This window comes from Hypoxylon trugodes (genome assembly GCF_022578975.1).
Source record: "Hypoxylon trugodes strain CBS 135444 unplaced genomic scaffold F4822scaffold_4, whole genome shotgun sequence".
In the NCBI taxonomy this organism is placed as follows: Eukaryota; Fungi; Ascomycota; class Sordariomycetes; order Xylariales; family Hypoxylaceae; genus Hypoxylon; species Hypoxylon trugodes.
This window is the reverse complement of record NW_026250019.1, coordinates 1,662,531-1,689,654: the sequence shown is the minus strand read 5'-3', so window position 1 is coordinate 1,689,654 and position 27,124 is coordinate 1,662,531. Positions and strand designations below refer to the sequence as shown.

Genomic DNA, 27,124 nt, shown 5'->3' with positions numbered 1-27,124 from the left:
AACGGATTTAATACCCTTCCCATCCCCACGTAGTCGAGGCTTGACAAGTGTCACGACTCGTCAACAGACCATCGCAAGTTTCTAGCCACGAACATCTGTCTGAAGATTCCTCCACATAGTTGGATCCCCAGACTTTTGAAAAAGAATTTTTGAAAAAGAAAAAAACGCCATCTACCCTGCTGTCTAAACGCCAGCCTCGGCTTACTGACTAAAGCCGAACTCATCGTCACCGCCTATTATCGGTAGTATTCGACCGAGCTGCACAATTTTGAAATCCGGGGTCTTAATTATTATTCAGCTTGGACCCTGACGATCGTCAGTTTTGTGGTAACTCGAAGCTATTGTTTTTTTACCATTAAATAGTTCAGAACCTTCACACGCACCATCGACACTTTACCAACAAGCACTATTGTGTGCAAAAACTTGAATTTGAAAAGGTCGCCATATAAATAGTCAACATGGTCGAAGTTCTCAGAGTCCCCTCATTGGGGCAGCCAGTATCGCCAGGTTCACCTGATATGATGGACATGTCGAACAGATTTCTCAATTTGGATATGGATCTCGGCCCAGCTTCGGAAACATCGATGATGGTATTGCAGCAACAGAGGGAATCCGGAAAAGAAGCAGGATCTAAGAATGGCCTTGCTCGTGTGCCTCGACGTGCTCTCACTTCGACTGACTATACGGCGTCGGTAAATGCATACGTCGCATACCAGAGACAACAGCGCTTGCAGACTCCACTTGCTACCCCACGAGAGTCGGCTGAGACAGATTCGTACTTCGAACTCCGACCTCACAATGTTTCTGCCTCCAAAACTCCACTTGCCGTTACTCCGATTCCTTCTCCTCGAGTGGCGAACCTTGCACAACCTCAGCGACCGGCTTTGCCAGCGCCGCTGAGGTCATATTCAGTCACAGATGTCGAACCTGTTCCATTCACGCACCGACCAGGCGTAGCTCTCACTTTGGAGGATCTTCCTCCCGAGTTGCACTACGCTATCTTCGACTTTTTAGATCCTATTGACAGCACGTGCCTGGGACTGACAAGCAAGCATTTTTACTCCATCCACAAAAGGATGCATGGAAAGATATCGCTTTCCGCCCGACGAGAAGGACCTAACGATATGGAATGGGTATGGCGAAACGCATTTATCTCCGGACCTTTCGTATCCAGCAGCGGCATCAGCAAGCAGAACTCATTGGCGTTGTTGACCCCACGAGGCCAAGTATACTGTCGCAAATGCCGGACGGCGCGGTGCGAATTGCACAACCACATCCGAGAATGGATCGGGGAGGACAAAGAATACTGTGCGGTATCGCAAAAATTCGGCCCCGCCGCTCCTGGGAACGCTAAAGCCTTTTGTCACAAAGCCTCACCGAGGCACCCGCATCGCTGCGGCAGACACACGCGACAGCAGCGAGCCGTTCGTCTGGTATAAGACGTAACTCGAGTTAACATCACAATTGAATTACACTGTTCAAGGTGTAGATGTTAATTAGAGAATTAAGAAAGAAAAGTATCGATTCCCGCCATACTCGGAAATCCCTCATCACACCAATAAATGTTATTGGATCACACTACCTACTCCATGAGGGAGCTACCTACCAATTGACTGAATTGGTCAAGAAGAGGCGATGAGTGCGGGGTGCGCATCTCGCTGAGCCGAGCTGAAGGAGCAAGGACCATATTTTGATCAAATACCGCAGATTGTAGATTGTCATTATTTAATTGACAGCGGGCCTTACTAGAGGCCAGGGACATCGGATGTATGTATTGACATGAATGTTTGGGTTCAGATAGGCAGAACAACTTCATAGGATATTGAGAACTAGATTGGCGCGTATGCACTCTATAAACTCTATTCTATATATAGAAGAGAATGTCAAAGTATCGTAAGAGAGAGTTGGAGATGGCTTCAATATTGGGTTTACTAGGGTTAGTTATCAAAGAACTAGATGTGAATTCCACTCATTTGCTATCAACACTTTGACAATGAATAGTTATAGATATTAAGTGACGTAAAAATACGTTTTTGCGTATCAATCGTTCTCTTACTTGAATTAAATACGTATTTTCACGGACATACTCAATCAAACATCGAGCTTTAAAACAGCATCGGAGTTCAAAGCAACTGATGAGAATATGACGGAAATACCTTAGTGTGTAAGTACCTAGGTATCTGCTAGTAACCGAAGTACCTACGTAGATATTTGAGGTAACAACAGGGATTCTAATAGTAAAGTGGCTCAATACAAACGCCACGACTGTTTGTGAATGTACATTTCCTGAAAGAGTAATCAGCCACAATCCAGTATAACGGATGCGGGATCCCGGTCAAGCTTATTGGTAAATCATGACGCCACTTACACCGTCTTTACCAGGAATCGAACGATTTCTCAAAAATTTTCAAAATTATTAAAATTTGGACCTCGAAATTCATGGGGGATAAGGAACTTTACATAGGAAGGATTGTGTAATTTTATTATACCTAGGTACTTACACTAAAGCATATCCCTACTACTCCTTTTCGAGATATTTCTTAGAGAAACCCCCTTTTGTCATTAGCGCAAACTCAATCGGCCGGGGAAGGAAAAGAAAGTTCATTTTATCGTTTCCCAATTTCTCAATTTCTTTATCGATATTGTACAATAAGTACAATACCACCTACCTATGTACCTATAATCAGATGTCAATGTTCGTGGAGAAGAAGTACTTGTAAGTACCGCTTATCACTTACCTCTTAACCAGGTACATACCACCTTTCTACCCGTGTCCTTCTACGTGTATGTCCTCGTCCCCATTATCATCGTTTCTTTTTCCAACAATCCGCATCCACATCGACCATTCATAACTCACAATTCACAAACGTCCCGAGGAATTTGTGACAAGCTACTCCATCTTCTAACTCTCAAACACCAAATCAGTACCAGACAAACGGCCAAAATACCGCTAATCTGTCTAACCTCGTACGTTACTCCGAAGCCTCATTGGTTCATTGGTTCGCTAGCTCGCCTCCTTTAACCAACGTCATTGATTATTCCCACATGTCAACATTTCCGGCTTGATTGTTAGTTTTCCCTCACGACGCCTGCTTAAGGTATTCTGTAGTTGACAGATCAATTAATGCTGCCTCAGTAGTACTCAACCTTCGGGAACGTCCAGACTAAAAGACTATACAAACAGGATAGCTGCATATGCGGTATCTGTATTGTTACAATCAGTCAAATTAGACTCGACCTGCGTGTCAATCTTTCCGACACCCAAGCTTTAAGCTCGACGTGTCAATTTCCGAGTAGTAGCTATCCCAAGTATATTTATATCCTGGTACCATACCCATTCTTTTCCAAAAACACAAAATGTCCTCTCCATCAGGATCCTCCCACGCCGGCAAGCGAAAACGTCCAACAACCGCGAACTCGACCAGGATGGACGACAATCCATTATTACAACCATCCTCACGAGATGCTTCCGGAGAGGAAGGTGATACCACAGCACCTGAGTCCGGAAGGCTGTCACACCGTAAATCCGACTCTACCGCAAATTCCAATCCAGCCAAGCGCCAACGAGCCAATTCGAATCATACCTCAGCTTTCGAGACTACTATAGATCCTGGCGAGCCTAGCGACACTACCGAGGCTAGCATTGATATTGCGGATCGTGTCACGAGAAAGAGTAGGAAACCTACCGGTTCTAGGGATGTGACGATTCAGGACGATGAAGAGAGGATGAAGCAAGAAGCAATGCCACCGCCACCAACTGGCCGCCTCATACATCCTGTTGGATACACAACAAATTCCCCTCCTACTGGACGAACAATTAGAGTCTATGCGGATGGCGTCTTTGACTTATTCCATCTAGGGTACGTTATTATAATTCCAATGGGGCAAGTGTCCGTCCAGTGCCATTGGAAAGAGCTAATTTTGAATAGTCATATGCGCCAACTTGAACAAGCAAAGAAAGCATTTGATGATGTATACTTAATAGTTGGCGTGACTGGCGACGAGGAGACTCACAAGCGTAAAGGTCTCACAGTACTTTCCGGTGCAGAGCGTGCTGAGACAGTCAGGCATTGCAAATGGGTTGACGAAGTTGTTGAAAACTGTCCTTGGATCGTAACACCCGAGTTTCTCGAGAAACACCAGATTGATTATGTCGCCCACGACGATATTCCCTACGGTGCCGCAGAGGGTGATGATATCTATGCGCCCATTAAAAAGGCCGGCAAGTTTTTGGTAACACAGCGAACTGAAGGAGTGAGCACAACGGGCATCATCACAAAGTAAGTTGTCACGATATACTCGGAGCCGCTATCATGGAGTAATGCTGACCACAAGTTTGTAGGATTGTCCGTGACTATGAGAAATACATTGCGCGCCAACTTAAACGAGGAACATCACGGCAGGAACTTAATGTTAGTTGGCTCAAGAAGAACGAACTCGATCTTAAGCGCCACGTTCAAGATCTGCGCGATAATATCAGGTCAAACTGGACTACGACTGGTCAGGAGCTTAGTCGTGAACTCCGCCAATATTGGCCTGCAAGCCGACCGCAGAGTCCCTCCCCAGCGAGCCGCTTCTCCATGCCATCCACCCCGGGCGCAAATGGTGACACTAGTTTGCGAGAAACTGCTACAATGGCCGCTGCTGCCAAATCACCTACTACACCGGGCGAGAGGGCCCCGGCCCCTAATGATTTCATCACTGGGTATACTCTTGGGTTAATCGGTGGCGTCAGATCGTGGGTAAGTCTGAATTCATCACTCGGGCGAGACTTATAATTAGCTAACAGTAAATAGATGACCAAGAACCGACGTAATCTTCGAGACAGTCGACCTCCGAGTGATGACGACTCAGAAAGTGACGACAAGGGCAACGACCGTGGACGTCCAGTCGCGTCGGCAAGTTAGTTGCTCAGACCGCTGAGTCGCCTCCATGTTAATGGACATATTAATGTAGAAGGTACCAGGCCATACGATGGAGATAGTCAGTTTGGTTCCGATGATGAAGGAGATGACGAATGTAGTTCGAATCTCGACAATCAAGGAGTCAGGCCATACAGAAAAACTACGATAAATCAGGGATGAACGGCGTTGAATGGTTATTTGCATGCATCCTGAGACCATAAGATTGGTGCCTCTCTCCCCTCTTTATACTACTATACGGGGCTATAGGGTCGGGCGTGAGAGGGGAAAATGATAGACGGACGACTTCATTGCTTACGTATGTGTATCGCATTTGATAGAGTTAATAGTTAGCATGAACGTTCATGACCATTCTTGGTGGTTTATTTGTGTTTGATGGTTTTGATGAGTGGAGAATAGGGGATGACTGCTCTTTTAGGGCTGTGCTACACGCACGGTGTGAAAATGGTTCAAAGAGTATCATATGGTAATTCATAACCCAACCAATATTTGGGGATATCGCTAATGAGGCGTGCCTAGGTATAAGAAAATCCTTTGATATTTTGGGGTTTTATGCCTTTAAAAGATTGATGCGTAATTGACTTTCCTGTCCAATAATTCATGGACTATGATACTGTAATGGCAAGAGATTGTCGCGCATTTTGAAAGGGTTACGGATAGCCTCACCTCTAGATACCTAGGTCCTTGGTAGGTTCTTGGTATTGTATATAATGTGGAGCGAGGTTCGCTAGTAAACAAACGAGGGTGTTTTTAAACACACCCCGTTGACCACGGCTCTTCGTAGACAATAGGTGGTGACTGCTACCTCACCTTTTCGCATGTCATTGGAACTTTGGATTTTTCTGGACGAGGATTTGACCTTTTACGCGTTCGAATTACAGTAAGTCAGTCCGGATAACAATTATTAGTCCGTGATGGTAACAGGCGGTCTAGCATTTCGCTTCTGGAAGTCCTCTGACCAATTGGATGTCGATGAGATTCCATGTGGATAGGGGTAAACATCGAAAGCTGGCTCACAAAGGAGGATTCGCGAACAAGAATTCCTCAAGCCCCACATGATCCAGCTTAAGACATCGTTATCTTCAAAGTTATGGTGGGTCACCTACCCCGATGCCAATGGGCGGTGACTGGTCCTGATATGCCGTACAACTCGGCATCATGAGAAATTGACGGTTGGGGAAATTCAAAGGGAACAGAGCCTCATTTGGAATACTATAGAATACGAGCATCGTTCTCGTAGTAAGCTACCAGTTACCCTTAATAGGTCATGCTACGGAATCTCTCCAGCCATAGGATGTCCTAGCCGAGAATGAAGAGAACCGGGTAGTAGTTCATACATCATGAATTTCGGGGCGAGCCTCGTGGAGGTCGGCGATAATCGATTCACGGAGTAATAGCCTAGGCAGCGGTTTAGGGGTTTCAGCTTATGCAGGCAAGTCTAGGACTCGGCCATACCTAGTGTGTACGACCCTAGGTGTTCTTGGAGTAACCAGTAGAGACGGTTTATACCATCTCATTCGAGGTGTGCCGTCGTAACGGCTCGCTAGGTATTGCCTCCGGTCCTGGGGATATATTCGAAACACCACGGCTGTACGTGGTGTAGTTGCATCTGCAGTCGTCATTCGCATGTCAACGCCACGGACTAACGTGAAATCGAGGCGGATATCTGCCCCTCCTGAGACTTGACGCCGTTGTCTATACTTAGAAGCTATCGACACTCTAGATACCCTGTGCTGGAACCAACCAAGCACCAACGTCTCCAATATCTAGCGTCGTGTGTGATTCCATCGTCATTGATGTCGTTTAAGTAGGATTACGACTCCTCGGTGATGGTAATTGGAAGGTTCTCGCTGCTAGGTCAGCCAATGACGATGGGAAAACGTTGAGGAAAGTCATGATGCGGTGATATTGTCCTAACTATTATATTCCACGTATCACCCGATGTCAGGGTAACGTTAGCATCGAGCCGTGCATACCTAGGTATGTTGTAATAGGAATAATTAAGTTAGACGATACCTCGTCGGGATAATGCGCCTTGTGAGGCTGCAGCCGATGAATCCCGAAAACTTACTAGATATGGTTCGTATGTAAGAGGGAGACTAAGACTGCCGCTTATAGGGTCAAGTATCTATCGACATGAGCAGGGGGAGACAAACTGTTGGTAACACAACGGAAAGAACAATGTGATCTACCTACCCTTCCATCGCTTGCCTAAGACCCCATCTGTATATGGTCTCACGGTGGCGTAGCTTTACTCCCTTCGATATAGTAAGTGTGACCAGAGTATATTAAAAAAACGGAAGTCCGAACCGATTGGGATATATCCTTCGAAAGATCTATATGGTAACAGTGTACTTCAGGTAAGTTGACCCTTATATGGTCGTCGTGGATATTAAGTGTGGCTTCATCAGCAAGCATAGCACACGGTCCAGGGGGTAGTGCTCCTAGGTATTTTTGTATGGATTCATGTTATAATTTAAATTTCCATCCATAAAAGATGACATATAAATTAAGCAAGCGAAAGGTCTCTGCAGATTACTTTCTGCTAATCCCAGCTTTCTCCACTACAAGCCTGGAGTGCTTCCTGCGCCTGGATGATCACCAGTCAGCTTGTCAGCCTTTCCAAACCACCAACAAGACCCTAGATCCCGAGGTTGATAGAACGTCAAGTTCTCAGTTTCAAACACTCATATTTCGTCACCACCTACATTGATCCTTACCGATGTTACATTAGCGATATCACCGACGAAAAATGCAGTTGTCGACCATTAATAGAGTAAGGCTCACTAACCCCTAAATATGAACTTGCCATCAGAATCCACCTACAGACTCGCTTCCAGGTCGTATAATCTACATAACAATTCTCGAGCAGCCTTACTGCAGTAGCATCGTTGGTGAATGTCTCCCGTTTCAGAATTACAGGAGTAACCCTCTCTGCTGGCCTATGGGCCCATGCACAACATGAACCAAGCGTGTGCCCTCTTGGGATGAAAATTGATGTCGCCATTGGGGCCGCAGAATTTGAAACTCGGGGGCTAGCTCTATAGATTTTTTTTTTTTTCATGAACTATTACGGGTTCTCGGATGGCGTCCCGAGGAACGCCCCCGGCGCCTTCTAGGCCATTCGCCTTGTGGTGCTACATCGGTGTGGATGGAGCGTAAGGCATTCTGCGCTCGTTGGCAAGATTTGATATCACATCTTGAGACATGTGTCTTAGAACGAACGAGCACATGCATATGGGAGTTGGAGTATCTCCGCGGTGGCTCGAGGATGTGACAAGAAAAGAACACCGCTATCTCTCAGACCTAGAAATAGAGTCAACCTAGGAATATAGAAACACCAATGAGATAGGCGATTCCCGGTGAGAGAGTATACTTTACTCATGTCAAGAACGTCTGAATAGGCTGAGCATAGCCTACAACCCGATATGTAGCTACTATAGATAACTATACTCCGGTTATTTCGGACCGGCTGAGATAGTATAGTACAAGTCAGTATGCAAAGTCCAATGTCCTTTATTTTCTCATCAAAATGGGCTAAGCCAGTCTCGATATAGTTGACGATGCGGATGCACGGTGAGCCGACAGCTAACACTAAGTCTTGGCATGTGCCCGGAATATTCACAGCCGGCTCGTATGGGAGGGATCGTGGTACAGGATTAGAATGCGCGAGCGGAAACGTGCATACAGATACTCTAGATCAGTCAAATCGGCAATCTCGGGTCGATCCATTAAGGTACGGGACCGAGAAGCAAAGCCAGACGGTGAACATGATATGACGTTGAAAAAGGTGTAGGATAGAAGCGCGCTACTCCTCCGGGATGTCAGATTAGTCACCGATGTATGTCTTGTGTTATAACAAGAGCCGCCGCCAGTGCCACGCGGTCGCGTAGGATCCGCAGCGCAGCGCGCTTGTCGCAGCCGATAAGACGTATGTATGCTAGCTGAGGGTGGTTATACGGCATCGTGCATTGTTACTAGAAACAGTATACCTGAGTAAGACACGATCAGCGAGATACAACGGGAGAAAATGGCCATCTGGGCCGATAGAACTTACATGAAAAGGTGGCGGTTCAAAGGCTAGACGTGACCAAATACGGAATGCGGCAGGGCCAAGACGCGAAGCCGCTTGCCAGAAGTAGGTTGGAAAGAGCTATTTTCGCTTCCCGTATTAGACAAACCTGAAAAAGTAATAGTGGTGCGATTTAGGAAAAGGGAGGGTGAAAAGGAGGGTGGAGGGTAGGTATGAAAGGTAGGTGTGTGTAAGTGTGGTAATGTATAGATCTGTAGTTAGGTAACATCTATACACACATGTATTGATACGCACGCAAATACTTACATACATACCTACGTACATACATGCAATCCTACATATGATGCGCTAGTTCAACATTGTTGAGTGTGTATGAAGTATGGATGTATTTGTGTGTGTATAGGTATGTCAGCAGGATGCTGGCTCTAAAAATAACGCTTAAGCGCCAGGTCTTGTCCACTAATACCTCATCTTAGCTAGGTGTGAATTGTGTTACTAACTAACATATATGATACTGTTGGTACATATTATATTTTTGTAAGGCTAAGACATACATGAATATGAGGGTACATTATATATAAAAATTGATTGCCGAATTGAGACATAGTTACAAGGCGGGGAAGGAACTATACTTGACGGTTCGGGGCTCCGTAACTTCCCTCCATCTAAGGAGCCATACACCGGGAATAACTACATCGTCCAACCTATATTACTAACATGTACATGCAAATCCAAGTAACACACCTTCGGAAAGGAGACTATCGACCGCTGCATCTACGACATGCGTCTGGAAAAAAACGTGGGAACCCTGTTAAGTGAGACCGGGAATGACTCGGTATAGATATAGCAAGTCCGAAAGGAATATCCCATCAAGTAGATCAGCAAATCCTGTTTTACGTATGTATGTATGATATAGGTAGGTAATTAGTAGATAGGTCCCGTATTAGGAATATCAACCGCGGGGATGCGTGATGAAGAAGTCTTCCTTACAGATTCCATGCATGCATGTCATCCTCTCGGTAGTCATACTGTACACTGTACACAAACGGCCGAAGCCATGAGATTCTTCACATACGCAAGCAGAGACCACCCGTTCTCGCAGGTTTTGGACCCCATTCTCCTTATCGTCTTTTCGGATCGCGCTGCCGAATCGCGTCGAAACAGCCGCCACATTTTTTTCTAATACACGCGATCATGAAACATATCAAGATGGATAGATCGTCAACTAATTCGGCTTGCATACCTTAGGTTTGTGGTTTGTTTTCTCGTTCGATATTCTCCTCCCGTCCTGCATTAGTCAGGCCATCATATTTCTGCTCTGGCTTACTATGTACCTGTTCGAATTCCTCAATGCCAGTTGACGTCTATCAGTTATTAATAGAATCATTTAAAAGCGGGGCTGTTCCACGACAGCGTCCAATTAGGGTTGCCGGTGTGCGTCAAAGCCCCCTTTCGTGGTACTGGTACTTCCCCGACCCGAGCACGCCACGGGTAGAGCTGGAAGCGAGGAACCAATAATAATCCAAGTCTATTCCAATGCCCAGCCTGAAGGATTCAACCCGCATGTACCCCTGGCCTTGCAGCGGGCCGTGCAAAAGCTTAGGTGCCCTGGAAAACGACAGTATTGTACCGTAAAATCTCCAAGGGAGACGGGAAGTTAACTGCGAGTCTTAGATTTCCAAAATGCTTCCCCCAAACAGATAGGGCACGGAAACCCCGCGCCGTTAACGAGTTGATAAGGGTTCACGAAAGTCGTAGGGAAGTATTGAAGAAAGTCGGAAATCCCCGAAACCTATCGCTTCCTTCTCAATCTTCATCAAGGAGGGTCGTGTATAAAGGTTTCTTGTTGGAACGCTCTTGTGACCCTTAGGGATACCACCTACCTAGGCACCGAGGCAAGTATGTAAGCCTTTGGCTTTACTGATGTTTCAGAATATCTGAAGTGCTCAAGGTGCATAGGTAAGCGATAACGAGCCCGTACTATACGCAGTTAGGAAATAGAGCACTATAACCGATTCTCTAGGGCCGGATCTTCCGGTGGTGATCTGCGTCTTAGTATCAGAATCTTTCTAATCCATACCACGGTAGCACGATAGGTGGTAGGAACGTGCCAATATCTGCCGTGAAACCCTCCAAACCTGGCCTGGCGGTGCTCGCTGGTTTAGTTTGCCTGGCTGTGACCTCACCGTTTTTTATTGTTGGCGTTTGTACCGTACTTTTGATGTATAGTGATTTTCCATGGGGCGCTCCGCACTGCATCCTCACGCTTAGGGTAGCTGCGCCACCTTGGCCGTCGCCTGTCAGATTGGAAGTAAACCTGTAGTTCTCACTCTCTTGCTTTTCTGGCAGGCATTGGCCATCCACACTTCGACCCTACCCGCGGCCTACGTTGAAAATTCCCCAGAATACCACCAACCCCTCAGGAATTCGTCGACAAAGACATCAATAGCCAACTACAAAAACTTATACGAATGGGTAATTGATTTTAACGGGCATGTGGTCTTGCGAAATCATACCTAACCCTATGCCACACTTTAGTAGATACTCTATTTCTGTGTTATTCTCTGCATCTATTCGTTGCGTGCGTACGTGCTGCAGCATGCGTGAGCCATGTACGTATATGTTGTGTACAGTACCTTTGATACCGATACCACACTTGCTTGCCCTGACACCCAGGGGGTTCCCTTTTTGCTAATTATGGCACTCCTTGCCGCGACAAGATCCAGTCTGCCGGGTACAGTATAGTATTGTATAGAATATCGCCTTGTGCCTAGAGTTACGTTAGGATGGTAGGTACCTACTGCAAGAAATATGATGCTTATCTCGGCGCGGTCAGCAAAAAAAGGTATTGACAAAAAGCACGACCGATACCAAAATTATTCAGCCAATTCGTCTACCTCAACAAGATGAATGAGATAAGAGCCTTTCATAAACCGTACTTCTTCAGGAATCGCATACTACTACCGCGAATACTTAGTATGTAAGTATGTACCCCGTAATAGCATCCGAAATGAGCCACCACCGTTAGGACCAGTACCTTGCATGTCGCGCGCCCTCATCCATCTCGGGACCCATGCAGATGCAGCCCAGCTGACGGCAGGGGTGCCTTATACTTGCAGCTACTATGTACGTAGGTACAACGGTCTTGGAGGACGGATTCTTTTCTGACCCAGCCTGCTTGGCCTGGTCGTTGACCGGCTGCTTTCTCGTCGACTACCTACCTTACTCTACCTACTTACTTCACTTTCCTCCATGCCATCTATCCTCCACCACCTATGCTTGCTGTTGTTCCTGCTACTTGTGCCCTTTCGGCCCTTTAGTCTCAATATAGCAATGCAGCTCAGCCTACCGCTTGCTTCGCTGTTGGCATTTTCCGTTTCATCGCAGACGGAGATGCTATTCACCAAACATCTCTCTCGAACCAGTTTGAATACTTGCCGCCAGTTAGAAGGCTGAGATCTATCTAGCCTTGCCCTTCTTTACAGATCCACCCCTCCCTATCTTAAGGTCTTACCCGTTGTGACTATTTCCATCCCTCTATACTCTTTTATATTTATCTAAACCTTGCAGGGCTGTGTCGTGTCGATTTCCATTTTGAGCCTCTGTGGTGCAGCATTAGCCATGACGAGTTTGCAGTATATTATGGATGTGGACGATGAAGAGAGCACCCCTCACATAAATAAAGACGATGGCGGCTCCATAAACCCCGGGCCATCTCGTAGTCAAGATCCTTCCCGTGCGGCAACGTCGAGCCATGAAAAGTCTAAAGATCAAGACGATAGATTAACTCCAGCCCCAACTAGACGCCGCGGTCCTTCAGGTCGCTCATCCAAATCCACCGCTGCCGCCTCGTCATCGTCCTCATCAACACCAGCAGCAGCAACAACAACAGTATCTTCATCATCATCTTCGGCCCGCCCGGCGCTTATGAGTAGGCGGAGCACTACTAGTTCTGAATCGATGGATCCGTACGGAAGTCACGCTCAAGGTTCATCATCTGGAGGAGGCATGTCATCGTCCGGTATGCCTTCGAGGCCAATAGGAAACTCTCCGGGTGATGGAACCCTTCCAGTCAAGTTAACTCCTATCACTGGCCGTGTTAGTAGGGCGAAGAAGGGGATGCCGGTCCACGTATGTGAAACGTGTAAACCACCCAAAGTGAGCACTCAAGACATATCGATTTGTTCTAAGAATCTACGAAGGCTAACTAGTTGCACCTAGACATTCACAAGAGCCGAGCATCTAAGGTGAGAATTTCTAGTTTCAAGAACTGTCGTGATATGAATTACTGAACGTCGAACTGTAGGCGCCACCAACTGAGCCATAAGACTCCTGGATTCCCGTGTACTTTTGGTGGCTGTGACAAATCATTTCACAGGGCCGATCTACTTGCGCGCCATGCCCAGAGGCAGTAAGTATCTCGCTAACCCAAGGTATAGCACCTATGATAGAACTAATCACGATGCCAGTGAACAAGGCGATGGATCGTCGAGGGGAACAGGTGGAGGTGTTAGTCGGCCAACGTCTGCGGGCTCCTTAGGTGAAGGAGCATCTGGAATGAGTTATTTGCCTCATAATCCTTCACCAATGAGTGGAGGTGCAGGATCTCGCTCCGGAATGACTGGTCAGTCCGAGATGTCCTCAGGGACATCCTACCCGAGCAATTTGCCTCCCTATCAGCAAATGGGTGGTTCGAGTAGCACCAGTGGGCAGACCCCAATGTCTCCTTCACAACATGGTGAGAGCTACCAGTCGGGCTCTAACCCCCCTACCCAAGGCCAGAGTTATGTGCTGTCCAACCAGATGCCTATCATGACCAACCCAACCTCAAGTATTGGGGGCTCTCCAGTTACAGGTACATCTTTTGGGCCTATGGATTACCAACCTCGTACATCTTCTCCTTCTTATTCCTATTTGATGGACACTTCCGGGGCCTATTCCCAAAATCTACCTAGCTTGACAATACCTGACAGTATTCCTCCAGGTCTTGTCCCTGCTGGCCACGACGGCTCCCCTTGGCCATCATCCGCTTCTGCTACGGAAAGCACCTACTCTACACCATCAGACATGGAGATCAACCGCCGGGGTGGTCTCGCTGGCGGTTACGGATCACCGGCATCGGACTGGCACGGTGGCCTCTACTCTAGTGCCTCCCATAATATACAAAGCCCTGACGTTGGACTGGACCCCCTTCCCACTTCCGCATCCTTCTACGCGACGCAATTCTCCCCCACGGCGGCGCCAAACCTTGACCAAGGCCTAGGCCTTCCTATGTTCTCAGACGAGCAATCTTTCGTCGAACACTCACAACAATACCACCCCTATTCTTCAGTTCGTAGTCCGACCCCACCGACTATCTCACTGTCCGCTCAATCGGCTGAAACTCTAGTCACCCTTACAGCCCCAACCATTTCAGACGCAGCGTCGGCGGGGGGTCGCCAGAAAGGATCGACGGTGCTCCTGGGACCACTCCAGGGTACCGCCTTTCTAACTGTTAACTCCCTGTCACCGCACGTCCGGAATGCCATCCCGAAGTATCTCGATCTGTACTGGAAGCGCTTTGACACGCTCGTCCCATTGGTCCACCACAAGAGCATTAAAACCGCCGCCGACGGGGTTCTGCGTTGTGCCATGGCTGCCGTGGGCACACAGTTCCTCCAAGGTAAGGATGATCGCATTAGAGGCAACGAGTTGCATGAATTTGCTTGGAAAGAGGTCAAGACTGTAAGTCCTATCGACCCGCTTGCAGTTCATGGAAAATAACCGCTAAACCGACAGATGCAGTGTACGCAGTGGAACCTCGAAATCATGCAAGCGATCATCCTTTGCGAGTTTTATTCGCGATTTCGTGGACGCAGCGCTCAAAGGAGCTCGTCGGAGCCCTTCCAGTCCCTTTACTCTCGGGTAAGCTTACAACCTCATTTCTATTCTTCTTCCCCTCACTCTTGTTGGCTCTCTCATATACTCTATTTTCAGGATCATCTTTTTAGTTCTGTTTTATCTTCTTCTACTCGCCAGTCGTATCAATACTCAACATATTCTTCCTTACAGATGGCCGATCACTACCAACATAAGCCGGACGCTTTTACTTTTACTTCCTCGACGCGTAACGAAAGCTGGAATGAATGGATCGAACACGAATCACGACGTAGACTCCTTGCCGCTTGTTTTGTTTTGGATATTCATACATCCGTGTACTACCAACAACATTTCTTATTACCATTTCCTATGTCGATACCCCCTGTTCCCTTAATTAAACCAACCGAAGACCTCTGGGACGCCCAAACACCCGAAGCATGGAAACTTGCCATGGAACGGATGGCGAATAATACGGAACCCCTTAGCCTATCTGACGAGCTGCCTACCGCGGAACAGACGGCTAACGCACCACCCCTCGACAACGCCGTAATCTTAACTGCAGAAGCCCTCCGACTGCCTAGGCGTTCTAGCCCTTCCATATTAGACCTCACAGCAGAGGTGGATCTTACTTGCACAGAGCGAATCAGCAAATTATTTCAAGGTTCTGGCGCTGGCAACACTTATCTGGCCTTACATTACACACCTCTTCATGACCTGCTCGCGGTCAGCGGTGAGACCTGGCTCTTTTCAAAGAAGATACAGTCACCTGATGTCTTCGAGCAACATAGGAGACGCCTCCAGAAATGGTGTGGTAGCCTCCACGCTGGTGCCGCTGTCGGATTCGCCGCCAAGGCCCTCATAGCTTACCTTTCTAACCTCAACCACACTAATGATAATATACTAAATACAGCTATTTCACCTTCAGACCCCGAAGAAGAGGATGGGGGCCAGGGCCGAGATAGAAGCTGGAACATGATGGATCTCTCAGATTATTGGGCGGTATACGTGTGCGCACTTATCTGCTGGGCGCATGGACACCGCACGATACGTGGCTCATCTGGCTCTGGCCCTGGGTCTGATCATACCTCTTCTACACCTTCCCATCATCATAACCGCCGCCACTCTAATGTTAATACCGGGGACAAAGGGGAACGGGAAGCGATGAATTGGCTCAAAATGGTATCCGACCTGAGCCCCGAAAAAGCGCTCAAAGCGCAAGGTCGGAAGGAGACCATGACCATCGTTAGCATGATAAGGAGGAGACTCGAGGACGAGGCAGTGGGCGGCAAAAGTCGACTACTCGTCGACGCCATGTGGACGTTGAAGAAGCTCGAGGAACGTGCCAATCATAAATGGTTTTAATTGGGATTTAGAGGCAGGGAGACCAAAAGAAAAAAAAAAAAAGATATCGGAAGACAGAATTCAGGGATATGATATGGATGGATGATGGTACAATTTCCTATTCTTCCCCCTTTTTTTTCCTTGTCATTTTTTTCTTTCTCTTCTTATTCCTGTATTTCTAATTTCCTGTTTTCTTCTTCTCCTCTTCTTGTATTCCCTTTTCAATTCTCACTTTCACTTTCTTCAGAAAATTTTATACGGTCTTGGCTTTTCTTCTTCTCGTTTTCATTCTGATCTCATCATCCATTTCTCTGCTTGTGTCCTTTCTTTTTCTATTCTCTATACTCTCTCTTAGTCTGTGTTGCTTGTATAACTATTTTCTAGACTTCGCGGGTGGTGAGGAGTTCTAGAGATACACCTGTACTATTTACGACGCATTTCAAAAGGCAAGACAAAACGGGGCGATGGCGACGGCGGCAGGGGGTGCATTTTACAGCGACAACAAAAAATGGCGCACGCATGGATTTTCCCTCCTTTTCTGCAATCTAACGGTGTTAGAGGAGGATGATCTGTATTCCCATCATTTTTTTTAACTGTTTGAGATATCCACTGGGGGAAGGGGTTTATTTCCTCGTCTTTTTATCTCTAACATTGCTTAGGCGCTTCGTAATACTCAGAGGGATGATTTAATGATGGATAATGAGTTAAATGTACTTTTAGATAGATGAGAAGGAGAAGAAGGGAAGGGATAGGATAGGATAGGATAGGATAAGATAGGATAATAAGGAATATACGATGAATTAAATATCCCAATTGTATAAAATTGTATAGAATTGCACAAGTTATCCATTGGTTCGGCGTTATTCGGATTTAAGAAAAGTACTTACATAAATACCCAGGTACCTATGTAGCTATTGTACACCAAGATTCCTTAGCTGGTTTGCATGTGATTGAGTGGGAAATTCCATAGATGTACATAAAATTAATGTACATAATCCAGATCGAAATCGAAATGCGTAGATGATTCTATGCGGATGCTGGCATTTTCGGAATACGGCAGTTGGGAATTGAGCCGATAGTCATTCCGCTTGCGGGCGACAAAGAGGCGTCCCTGCTTAAATTTTCGAATCATCTGAGCATCGAAGGGAGTACAGGAATTTAGTCATGGGCTTCTTGGGTTATTTATCTGACTCATGAGCACTTGTACATTTCACATATCTGTGTAAAAGTTAAATTGCTTAGTACTTATATACATCATCGTAGGCAGGTACCTCGCTCATAGAGTTGGCGTTGAGGTAAGTGAGATCAACATGATGATAACGCAATATGTGTGTATTTAGGTATCGGGTACCTGACAGTATCTGTGCGGGAGGTGCGGTGAGAGTGTATGCATACAAGGGTGGGGTTGAACCTTACGAGCTTCATGCTAGGTACATCAGCTAGGCATAATGTACCTAAGGTTATGGGGCTTAGCGATCGATAGATCGGGCTTTTATTGGGTTAGATGCCCTATCTAGACACTAAAAGGACTAAGATTACAGGTAGGTACCTAGATTAGGTAGGTGCAGGCAGCTTAATTATTACGGCGCTGCAAGCTTTCCTGCAAGTCTAAAGACCAAGCTCCAAGGCTCTTTTTTTTCTTAGACACGCTTTTCTCTTCCATCCTCCCCAAGTTTGGCCCTGCCTACCTTCGAACTGGATAGAAGTCAATCTTTCTTTCGAATTGTCTTTTGAATTAGCTCTATCGATATCTCTTTCTGCTCGATATTGTACAATTTTGATCATGGGAAGCTTCGTATTCAAGTGGTAAGTAACAAAACAAGAGACTGGCTCCTCTTCATAGCCTGTCGCCAATTTGTCGCAGTCGCAAGCTTCGAAACCAGAGCCTCTTCACCGTACCACCCAGAGCTTCCTAATCATCCGAAAACATTGCACTTTGCTCGCATTAATCTTACCGTTCAGCTTAATGTCCAGCTTCGCTAATATGCTATTCTATTTATTTTCACAGGGAGCATCCTGCCTCCGAGGTCTACGTAACCGGCACGTTCGACGATTGGAAGAAGACGGAGAAGCTGGACAAAGTCGGCGAGCACTTCGAGAAGGCGGTGACCGTTCCTGATGCCACCAAGAAGATCTTTTATAAGGTTCGTCTCAACATGTCTTCCTTTACACCAGCCGTGGTTATTGTTCAAACTATTTTTTACCCTTTCCTTCCCTACTCCATTTTTTTGCTTTTTCTGGTGGCATACCTCCAAAGAGCGCAAGGCGTTTTTAGGATAAAAATATGGTGTGGCCGGTTTCGCACAGTAACTGGGCAATGCCTGCAGCCAGCATGGATAAGATAATGTTGGACGCATTCGCATCCTATGGCTCCAATGGTCAAGTTACACATCCAATTCCCTTGCGTGCATCAGCCCGGTTGCCTAGCTTCAGTGTTCATTTGTATTGTCTCATTGTATTGTTTTGTATTGGATGTGCTGGAAGCTCGAAGTCGCTTGGGACCCCCGCTCCGTGTCTCCCGATGCAAAACATTACTCCGTGAACTACGTATGACGCAAGACGAACACCAATGCTACCAATGCTGCCAATACTACGAAGCGGCGTGGGTCGTGATGCTGATAGGTCAATTGTGTTGGGGTGACATATCACAACCACAGATTGGCCCTGGACGATTACCTGGTATAGGTAATGGCGGGGGGTTATGGAAAATACACCACAAACACTCACAAATACTCGCAAACTCCCAATATGGCATTCTTATTGCCCATTGCCGATCCTTGTGAAGGTCGTGTGCCAGGTTTCGACTTACGGAAAACAAATTTCCACACGTCACTTTTCACAATGTTCAATGTTGAATGTTCACAATGCTTGTACCTAGTATCTCCCTAGGTACTAGTTGCGAGTGAGTGAGCAGCCGACCTGCATTGTGGATACCTAGCATCGTCGTGCCTTGGCTGAAATCGATGGCCTTGACCTTGTTGTTTCCCCAAAGCACCAAAGAGAGCCTGATCCTTGACGCAGCTGCCGTAGGACCTCTACGGACTAGTTAATTTGGATCTGCCTTGTGGCTTCGGGTCTTCCGGCAACCTGCATTAGAGGGGAGAAACTTGTCATTGTTGAGCAATCTCCAATCTAATGTGCTGCCGTCTTAATTCTCCCTTCCCTTCTCCTCTTTTATTTCTTTACTCCGTACAGAACTGGGTCCTTGAAACATATTACAAACGCCGTCCTAGCAACATTTCTACCTAAACATTTGGACTCCGAACTAATTATTTTATTCTTTTTTGTCTATAGTTCGTTGTAGACGGCAATTGGGTCACCGATCACACTGCGCCTAAGGAAGTTGATGAGAGTGGCAACGAGAACAACGTCCTTACTCCCGAGCGCATCATTGCTGAAGCACCCGCGACCGCCGCCATCATGAACTCCGTCGCACCTGACTCCACCACCACTGCATTAGCCGCCGAGGCACCCCTCGAGTCAAAGAAAGATGAAGAACTTCCGGGCACTTTCCCTGAGACACCCGCGGCTGAACTTGATAAGGGTGGTGACTTTTCAGTCAATCCCCTGCCTGCTACTGCTGGCGCTGTGAACCCTATTACACTGGCCCCGGGTGAGAAGATCCCTGAGGGTCTTGCTGCCGAGAACACCACTAGCAATGTGAAGCTAGATCCCGAGTCCTATGAGAAGAGTGACACACTTCCAGGTAAGCCTTCCCCACCGACATTCTTTACATGCAAAGTGCGGGGTTTTATCTGACTATTTTTATAAGGTGGTGTACCTGTTATACTGTCCTCCGCCGCGCCGGAATCCACAACTGCTGCTTTAGCGGCGAGTGCGCCTATTGAGACAAAGGTGCCCGAGGTTGTGAAGGAGAGTCAGGAGAAGGCACACGTCGATCCTGAGGCTAGCGGCGTCCCTGAGGAAGTTCAAGAGAAAGCTGTTGTTGAGAGCGAGCTATTGGATAAGGTGAAGGAAGCACCTTCTACCTCTGAAGGCACTGCTGGCGAGGGCACTGAGAAGACAGAGAATGTTGTTACCCCTGGTGAGGCCGCTGCTACGGCTGTCGGTGGTGCTGCAGTAGCCGCTGCGGTTGCCGCTAAGGACGTCGCCACCGAGAAGGCCACAGACGCCGTCACAGCAGCGCAGACAACTGCCGTCGAGGCCGCTACAAACCTACCCGAGCCGGTTAAGGAAAAACTTCCCGAGTCCGTCCAAAACGCTATCGCGGGTGCGGCAAAGGAGGATGCTCGGGAGGAAGTTTCGCCCGAAGTGCCTGCTGAGGTTAAGCAGTCTATCACCGAAGCTGGAAAGGCTCCCGAGGCCGCGGCGAACACTGAAGCAGTTGAGGAGAAGGCAGCTGTCGAGGCTGAGTTGCTGAAGGAGGTCAAGCCCATAGAGGCCGATAAGGAAGAGTCGAAGGTCAAGCCAGTGGCAGAAGAAGTGAAGGACAAGTTGACTGGCACTAATGGTGAGGCTGCTGAGATCAAGATTCCGGCCGCTTCGGAGTCGGCGCCTGCAAACGGCACCCAAGAGTCTGTCAAACCTGTCGAAGTTAAGCCAACCGAGACAACCGCGCCTACCACTGGAGCTACACCAACCAAGCCGACTGAGGAGGCTGCCCCCAGCAGTGCTAAGCCCAGCAACGGTACTGCGCCGACGGAGAAGAAAAAAAAGAATCGACTCAGCTCCATATTCGGCAAAGTGAAGAGCAAGCTTTCCAGCAAATAAGCGTTAATCGTTTAACATTCACTTTATGTTTTTTTTCGGCACTCGTATCGACATCTTTTTCCTGTTTCGGTTTCAAGTTAATGATTCCCCATCTTGCGGTCGACTCGCTGCGGCGGTTGCTGGTAGGATAACTTGCATTGTCAAGCATTAGGTGTACATAATATCCATCTCCTCGACATTCACCCTCACCTATTAGCACACGAATAATATCCTACTTGAGATTTTCAGGAGGCTTTCATGTTCTTTGAACTGCGGGTTTGATATTCCCTCGTATTGCTGCTTGTCCTTCTCACTACATCCTTAACGAGTTATGTTGTACTTGACGGCGGGCACGCCTTTCTTACCTGCCTTGCAATGTTCACGATTGATGTTCCCTGCTTTCCAACATATCAGTCAGGTTTACGCCTAGATTGTTTTTTGAGGTTGATGATAATCCAGGATCACGAAAATGGTTAAGGAAATTAGTGACTGGGGAGTTTGGTCAGGCGATGATGAGGTCTACTTTGTCAAAAAGCAAAGGCACGGGAAAAAAGACGAAGAGTTGGAAAGGCCAGCACATCTTCAGAAACAGAGGCCAGGCGGTAATTGAGAAGGGAATGTAATGAAAACACTAAAAGCAGCCTAATAGACAATTATTTTCTTAAAATTGATATGATCTTTTTTTAATAAATGACTTGCAGTGATAATCATGAATGCTTTAATCCATAGAGATGAAATTCCTTGGGTATCATTGACTTTTCATAAAAATAATTATAAATGCATATTTGTGCATAATTATGTAATCGTTCGTGTCACATTTCTTTTAAAGAATTCCGACTGGTGGCAGGTGGCGACCGGGTTATGGTACCATGCTAGGGTGACATAGAATCAATCGTCACTAATGTTTTGGCCCCGCCGTCGCCGAGTGACTCCTTCCATTCAATCTTCCCTTCCTCTTCTCCAATCCTCCGGGGTCCGTCCACCTTGGACCCCTCGAATTGTTAGTCAACCACCAATCGAATTACTCTCGCCATTGAGAAGTTTAAATTATTGTATACCTCTCTGATAAGAGGAAATTCTCTCTCAATATTTTTTGTTATTCCCTTGTATACTTCTTCCCGTTAGTAAAATAAGGAGATCTTTATGACGTCGGAAGAGGTCGAGCTTTAGCTCCGTCCTTAGGTGTCTGTCATCCCATCTTGATTCTCATTCATCAACCTCTTTGGCCTTAATAGTCATTGTCATCATGAGCTCTGGCCAGCCGAACCTGGGAGGAAAATCCCTATCATCTCCAGCGCCATACACTCCAAATTCGCAACCTATCTCGGTTCCTACCTCAAGCTTTGAATCCGGTTCTCGTCGATCCGGCCTGTCGAGTCCGTCGTTCCCGAATTCAGCTCCGAGAAAAGGTCAAGGGTCAAGGAAACAGCACCGAAACCAACGAAGACCACTAAGAGACGCCGGCAATCCGGATGAGGATGACGCGATGGCAGAGCTCGTAAGTCATCTTAACTCCAGATCTTCAGGTTGATCGGTAGAACAGACTACTGAACTATTAAAACAGCGAGCTGTTCGAAACGCTTCGAGTCGTAGAGGGCAAACCTCCATTACTCACCTCCTAAATTATTCAGTCCCGACGCGCAACTATAATGATTACTACCCTAGATCTAATCGTCGACATCCCACTTGGGGCCCTGGTTCTGGTCACCATGCTGTCGACAAGGCGCGGTGCGTTTATTCTTATATCAAACTATATCCTATCTATACTAATAGAAATGGTCAGATTTGTCCATGCCAACTATCGCTTCGTAGTTTCACCTACTTCCGACTATTCTTCCCAAGCTGCCGATGCCGATAAATACCTTGAGTGGTCCGACGTACTTCAAATCATAGCTTCCGCCGAATCCCAAACGACCTCATGTCCCATCTGTTTATCTGATCCTGTAGCTCCTCGTATGGCGCGTTGTGGCCACATATTCTGCTTGCCCTGTCTACTACGATTCATGAATTCGACAAACGACGACGAACCGAGCATACGAAAAGAGGCGCGATGGAAGAAATGCCCGATCTGTGAAGACTCGTTCCGACTATCCGAGGTGAGACCAGTGCGTTTCTATGCTGGCCAAGAGAACCCACTCCCGAGACCAGGTCAAGACGTGGTCTTGAGGCTAATGGTGCGCGACACGGGATCTACACTAGCCCTGCCAAACGAAGGAGGACCGGATGTTGTCAATTTAGGAGAAGACGTTCCGTGGCATTTTGCGGCAAATGTGTTGGACTACGCCCGGGTAATGAAGGGAACAACCGAATATGTGGTAGATCAGTACGACAGAGAGATAGGAGACTTGCGACAACAAGCACAAGAAGATGAGTTTCAATTTGGCGTTGAGGAAGGAGACTGGACGCAACGAGCGATTAGAGCTATAAACACCGCAAAAGACAAGGTTCAAAACCAACAGACCGACGAGGGATCGATGCCGCCAACAAACATTTCGAAATCGAAGCAGCCAGAAGCACAAAAGTTTTATTTCTACACAGCACCTCCGCATCTCTACCTATCGCCTCTCGATATCCGTATACTAAAGACGAAATTTGGCGATTTTTCAAACTTCCCTTCGACTCTACTTCCACGTGTTGAGCATATTTCTGCTGGTCATGTTGTGGACGACGCTCTAAGAAAGAGGGCTAAGTATCTAGGACATCTTCCTCACGGATGTATTGTTAGTTTCTTGGAATGCGACTGGACAGATATAGTCCCTGCCGAGATCCTGGATACATTTTCCGGTGATCTAGAGCGCCGACGAAAGGCCCACCGAGATAAGGCGGCTCAAGAGGAACGCGAAAGATTACAGGCAGAACGCTTAGAGGCTTCAGCCATCGGGCGAAGCACAAGACGACATTTTGACCAGACCAATGGGGACAAGTTTGAACCAACGCCCAATATGAACGAAGAAGACTTCCAACCACTTGGAGCTGTCGAAGGTACAACTCCGCCAAACCCCCGACCGGGATTTAGCCAACTTGCGGACATCTCAACTAGTCCCTCAACTTCTAAAACAGTTTGGGGCACTCGAGCGATACCTGTTTCACCTGAATTAGCACCTGTAACGGAACACGATGTCAATGACGGATGGCTGAAAGATGATGAGTTTCTTGGTGCTGCTGAAATGGCTATGCAAATGGAAGCTTTAGGTATCGATAATTCAGGTGCCGGGCCCAGTAACGAATCCAAGACACCCGGCGGCAAAAAGAAGAAAAAACAGAAGATTACTCTGATGAGTACTGGAGGCCGCCGTGGTGGTTGAAATGGATATGCATCGATCTAATGGAGGAATAGTCCTTCTATTACCTTGTTTAGGTTCGGGAGTAAGAGGCATTCTTGGTATGGTATTGTTTCTACTTTCAAGCAAGTTATTGCGATATTCTACATATACCTAGACTCGACTCAATATCTAGAGTCAAGAGCAAGACCATCATCACGACTTGCGTACATTCATATGAGGAGTTTTTAACTGAACACCACATAAAACAAGGTGCAATATAACTAAAGACAAATATTACGGCAAATAGCATGGCGTGAATGAATTCAATGGCAATATATAAGAAATAACATCTATATTCAACAGCATAACTTGAATGTTAGAAGAAAGGAGGTTATAATACCAATAGGGAGCTGCCGCTTATCTTTCTTATCTCTCCCTCTATTAACTCTACTAACCCCGCTTCGACGCCGCCTATGTAAATGGTTATACGTCAGTATTCACATCGTTGGGTGAATGGTTTTGCTTGACTAGAAGCCACTCTTCTTACGCATTTGGAAGTTTTGACATATTTCTAAAGAAATGGACCTCCCTCCAGAAATTCATATCAACCCTCCTCTCCTAAACTCAGCAAACCCGTGGGCCACCACACTCGAAGATCTACGGGCCCTGTTTGCATGTCCATCTACAGGTGCAGTGACTACGCGGACGACACTTCTCAATGGCTTTGCGCATAACCCGGATGTGCATAAGTACGCTTTCTTCAGTCCCAACGCCCACCAAACTGCATCATTATCTACTCCTGAGACAAGATTTGAAGGCGCGAGTGCGAGTCTGAATAATATGGGATATAGTCCCATCCCATTAGACGAGTATATATCATATATCAAAACCATATCCGAGGAATCAAAAACAACCAAACCAAACAGGAAGGGGAAGGGGAAGGGGAAAACATTTATTATATCCGTCACGGGATCTCCGAAGGATGTCGCGATATGCTATAAACGTATCACAAGACTAAAAACTGATCTTCGGAAGAAAGGAGATAGAGAAGAAGATGGAGGTATAAGTCTCGCGATGGAGATTAACCTCAGCTGTCCGAATATACCCGGTGCGCCGCCTCCGGCGTACTCAGAGGAAGCCCTGGGAGAATATTTGGACACGGTGGGCCGTATGGCTGCGGCTACGGGTACGGCTACTCTGACTTCTGGGCCCGGGGGGAGGTTGGTTGTTCCTTGGGGTATTAAAACGCCGCCGTATACGCATGCGGGGGAGTTTGGGATGTTGATTGAGGCGTTGGTAGAGGCGGGGAGGAGGTATGGGGTTGTTTGTCCGGTTAGTTTTGTTACGGCTACGAATACGCTTGGGTCGTGTTTGGTGCTTGAACCTAAATCTACGGCTTCGGTGGGAGTTGGAAATAAGGATTTCAAGCCTTCATTGGCGGACGATAAGGGCATGACGAGTGGGATTGGTGGGATGGCGGGTGCGCCGTTACATCCTCTGGCGTTGGGGAATGTGGCGTCGATACGGAGGATGTTGGATGAGAATGTGGAGACGAGACATGTGAAGATTATTGGTGTTGGTGGGGTCGAGGATGCGGATGGGTATCGTAGGATGAGACATGTTGGAGCGGCGGCGGTGGGTGTGGGGACGGCGTTTGGGAGGAAAGGGGTGAGTGTGTTTGGGGAGATTGAGGAGGGATTGAAAGGGGAGGCTGTGTGGTGAAGTTTAAGAGTGAGAAGAGAGGCATGAGGCTAATATGTTGAATGACCCAATAAGGAGAAGGGGGAGGAGTCACGAATCTTACCATTCCATGAGAGCGGGGACACTGGATTTTGCATGTACAATAGTCGTATAGCGGAAACCGTAGACAGTTGGATTAAATACTGGATATTCGTCAAAATAAAAACACAAGAAACATAGCGCCGCCCGGTTTACATTAACGAAGCGACGTGTTGGCTCCCTTTCAAGCTATCAAGCTCCCTAAATAAAACATCCCAATCATCCAACCAACCAATCCCTCAAAAAAACCCAAGAAGATATTTTTTTCAAATCACATGATGTTCCTAATGATATATGGCAGATAAGATCGCTTATAGAAGAGCAGCAAGAACTCCTGCGAAAGCCGCAAGCAGACCCCCGGGGTTGCTCATCCGCTGCTCGTCCCCGCCGTTGCTGCTGCTCTGTGCCGCTTCCGTAGCTGTGGGGGTACTGGCAGTGGCCGTAATGTCGGCCGTTTTAACGTTTCCTTCGTTTGTGGCGCTGGTGGTAGTAACTGGGGACGAGGTAGTGGAAATGCTGCGACTGACGGTGCGATTTCCTGAGGTAGTGGCATAGAGACTGGCGTTCATGCTAAGTTTTGTGTTAGCGATAATGCTTGGTTATAGTGTAGGTTGTATTACCAGTAGGAGTCCTTCTGTTGTTGGTAGGTCGCTTGTCGGCTGTCGTTGGGACAGTTGTTGAAGCAACTATCTTGATATTAGCATTCAAGACCTCAAATGAAGTGGTTGAAGGATATGTACGTCATGATAGCGGTATACTTGTCGCATAGACACATATAATCTGTCGTCGCGCAAAGGCTGACATAGCTTTCAGTTGTAGAAAGACAAGTATCGAGAATATTCTGAGCGGCACATGCCGTTGTAGTAGTCGTCGTTACTTCAGCACTCGAATCGGAATCCTGAGCATTGACTGAGGCGGCAATAGCCAAAAATGCGACCCGGAACACGATAGACTTCATTATGCCTGAATATTAGTTGATTTTGGAGTGATAAAAACGAAGGAAAAGAAATGAAGGTGTATTCTGCTACTGTGAATGAGATGAAAATGAGTTGAGACGAGACGAAAAACTGGGCGTCTACGGAAACAACGACATGAATGTGAAACTGAAAGGAAAGAATGCCTAGCCCATGGTAGAACTATAAGTTGCCTCAACTGAGCTCAAATATCTCGGCAACGAGGCGGCATAACCTCCAACGTTGACGCGTCTGAGGAGACGA

At 47.0% G+C, this 27,124-nt stretch overlaps 7 protein-coding genes across 7 annotated transcripts; 6 read left to right on the top strand and 1 right to left on the bottom strand.

Annotated features, from left to right (window-relative positions):
* The first annotated feature begins 341 nt into the window (after window positions 1-341).
* Window positions 342-1,511, top strand: F4822DRAFT_211328 (uncharacterized protein). Its single transcript, XM_051453859.1, has one exon. It carries the CDS (start codon window positions 459-461, stop codon window positions 1,437-1,439), a length of 981 nt encoding a protein of 326 aa, XP_051315503.1. The 5' UTR covers window positions 342-458; the 3' UTR covers window positions 1,440-1,511.
* Window positions 1,512-3,242: 1,731 nt separating this feature from the next.
* Window positions 3,243-4,986, top strand: F4822DRAFT_211321 (choline-phosphate cytidylyltransferase). The gene is made up of 4 exons (XM_051453858.1): window positions 3,243-3,860; window positions 3,930-4,280; window positions 4,343-4,742; window positions 4,797-4,986. The coding sequence occupies exons 1-4, from the start codon at window positions 3,358-3,360 to the stop codon at window positions 4,905-4,907; spliced, it is 1,365 nt and encodes a 454-aa protein (XP_051315502.1). The 5' UTR covers window positions 3,243-3,357; the 3' UTR covers window positions 4,908-4,986.
* Window positions 4,987-12,576: 7,590 nt separating this feature from the next.
* Window positions 12,577-16,639, top strand: F4822DRAFT_442920 (uncharacterized protein; the record flags this gene model as incomplete). The annotated part of the gene is made up of 4 exons (XM_051463050.1): window positions 12,577-13,097; window positions 13,262-13,366; window positions 13,425-14,679; window positions 14,740-16,639. 4 exons carry the CDS (start codon window positions 12,577-12,579, stop codon window positions 16,174-16,176), a joined length of 3,318 nt encoding a protein of 1,105 aa, XP_051315501.1. The 3' UTR covers window positions 16,177-16,639.
* Window positions 16,640-17,938: 1,299 nt separating this feature from the next.
* On the top strand, window positions 17,939-20,886 carry F4822DRAFT_428067 (carbohydrate-binding module family 48 protein; the record flags this gene model as incomplete). Its single annotated transcript, XM_051460847.1, has 4 exons — window positions 17,939-17,961; window positions 18,164-18,299; window positions 19,450-19,861; window positions 19,928-20,886. The coding sequence occupies 4 exons, from the start codon at window positions 17,939-17,941 to the stop codon at window positions 20,884-20,886; spliced, it is 1,530 nt and encodes a 509-aa protein (XP_051315500.1).
* Window positions 20,887-22,007: 1,121 nt separating this feature from the next.
* On the top strand, window positions 22,008-24,223 carry F4822DRAFT_211062 (uncharacterized protein). Its single transcript, XM_051453857.1, has 3 exons — window positions 22,008-22,363; window positions 22,430-22,593; window positions 22,649-24,223. Exons 1-3 carry the CDS (start codon window positions 22,112-22,114, stop codon window positions 24,168-24,170), a joined length of 1,938 nt encoding a protein of 645 aa, XP_051315499.1. The 5' UTR covers window positions 22,008-22,111; the 3' UTR covers window positions 24,171-24,223.
* Window positions 24,224-24,482: 259 nt separating this feature from the next.
* F4822DRAFT_211051 (dihydroorotate dehydrogenase) lies at window positions 24,483-26,025 on the top strand. Its single transcript, XM_051453856.1, has one exon. The coding sequence runs from the start codon at window positions 24,708-24,710 to the stop codon at window positions 25,848-25,850; it is 1,143 nt and encodes a 380-aa protein (XP_051315498.1). The 5' UTR covers window positions 24,483-24,707; the 3' UTR covers window positions 25,851-26,025.
* On the bottom strand, window positions 26,026-26,865 carry F4822DRAFT_442916 (uncharacterized protein; the record flags this gene model as incomplete). The annotated part of the gene is made up of 3 exons (XM_051463049.1): window positions 26,026-26,477; window positions 26,528-26,593; window positions 26,648-26,865. The coding sequence occupies 3 exons, from the start codon at window positions 26,863-26,865 to the stop codon at window positions 26,219-26,221; spliced, it is 543 nt and encodes a 180-aa protein (XP_051315497.1). The 3' UTR covers window positions 26,026-26,218.
* Between the last annotated feature and the right edge of the window lie 259 nt (window positions 26,866-27,124).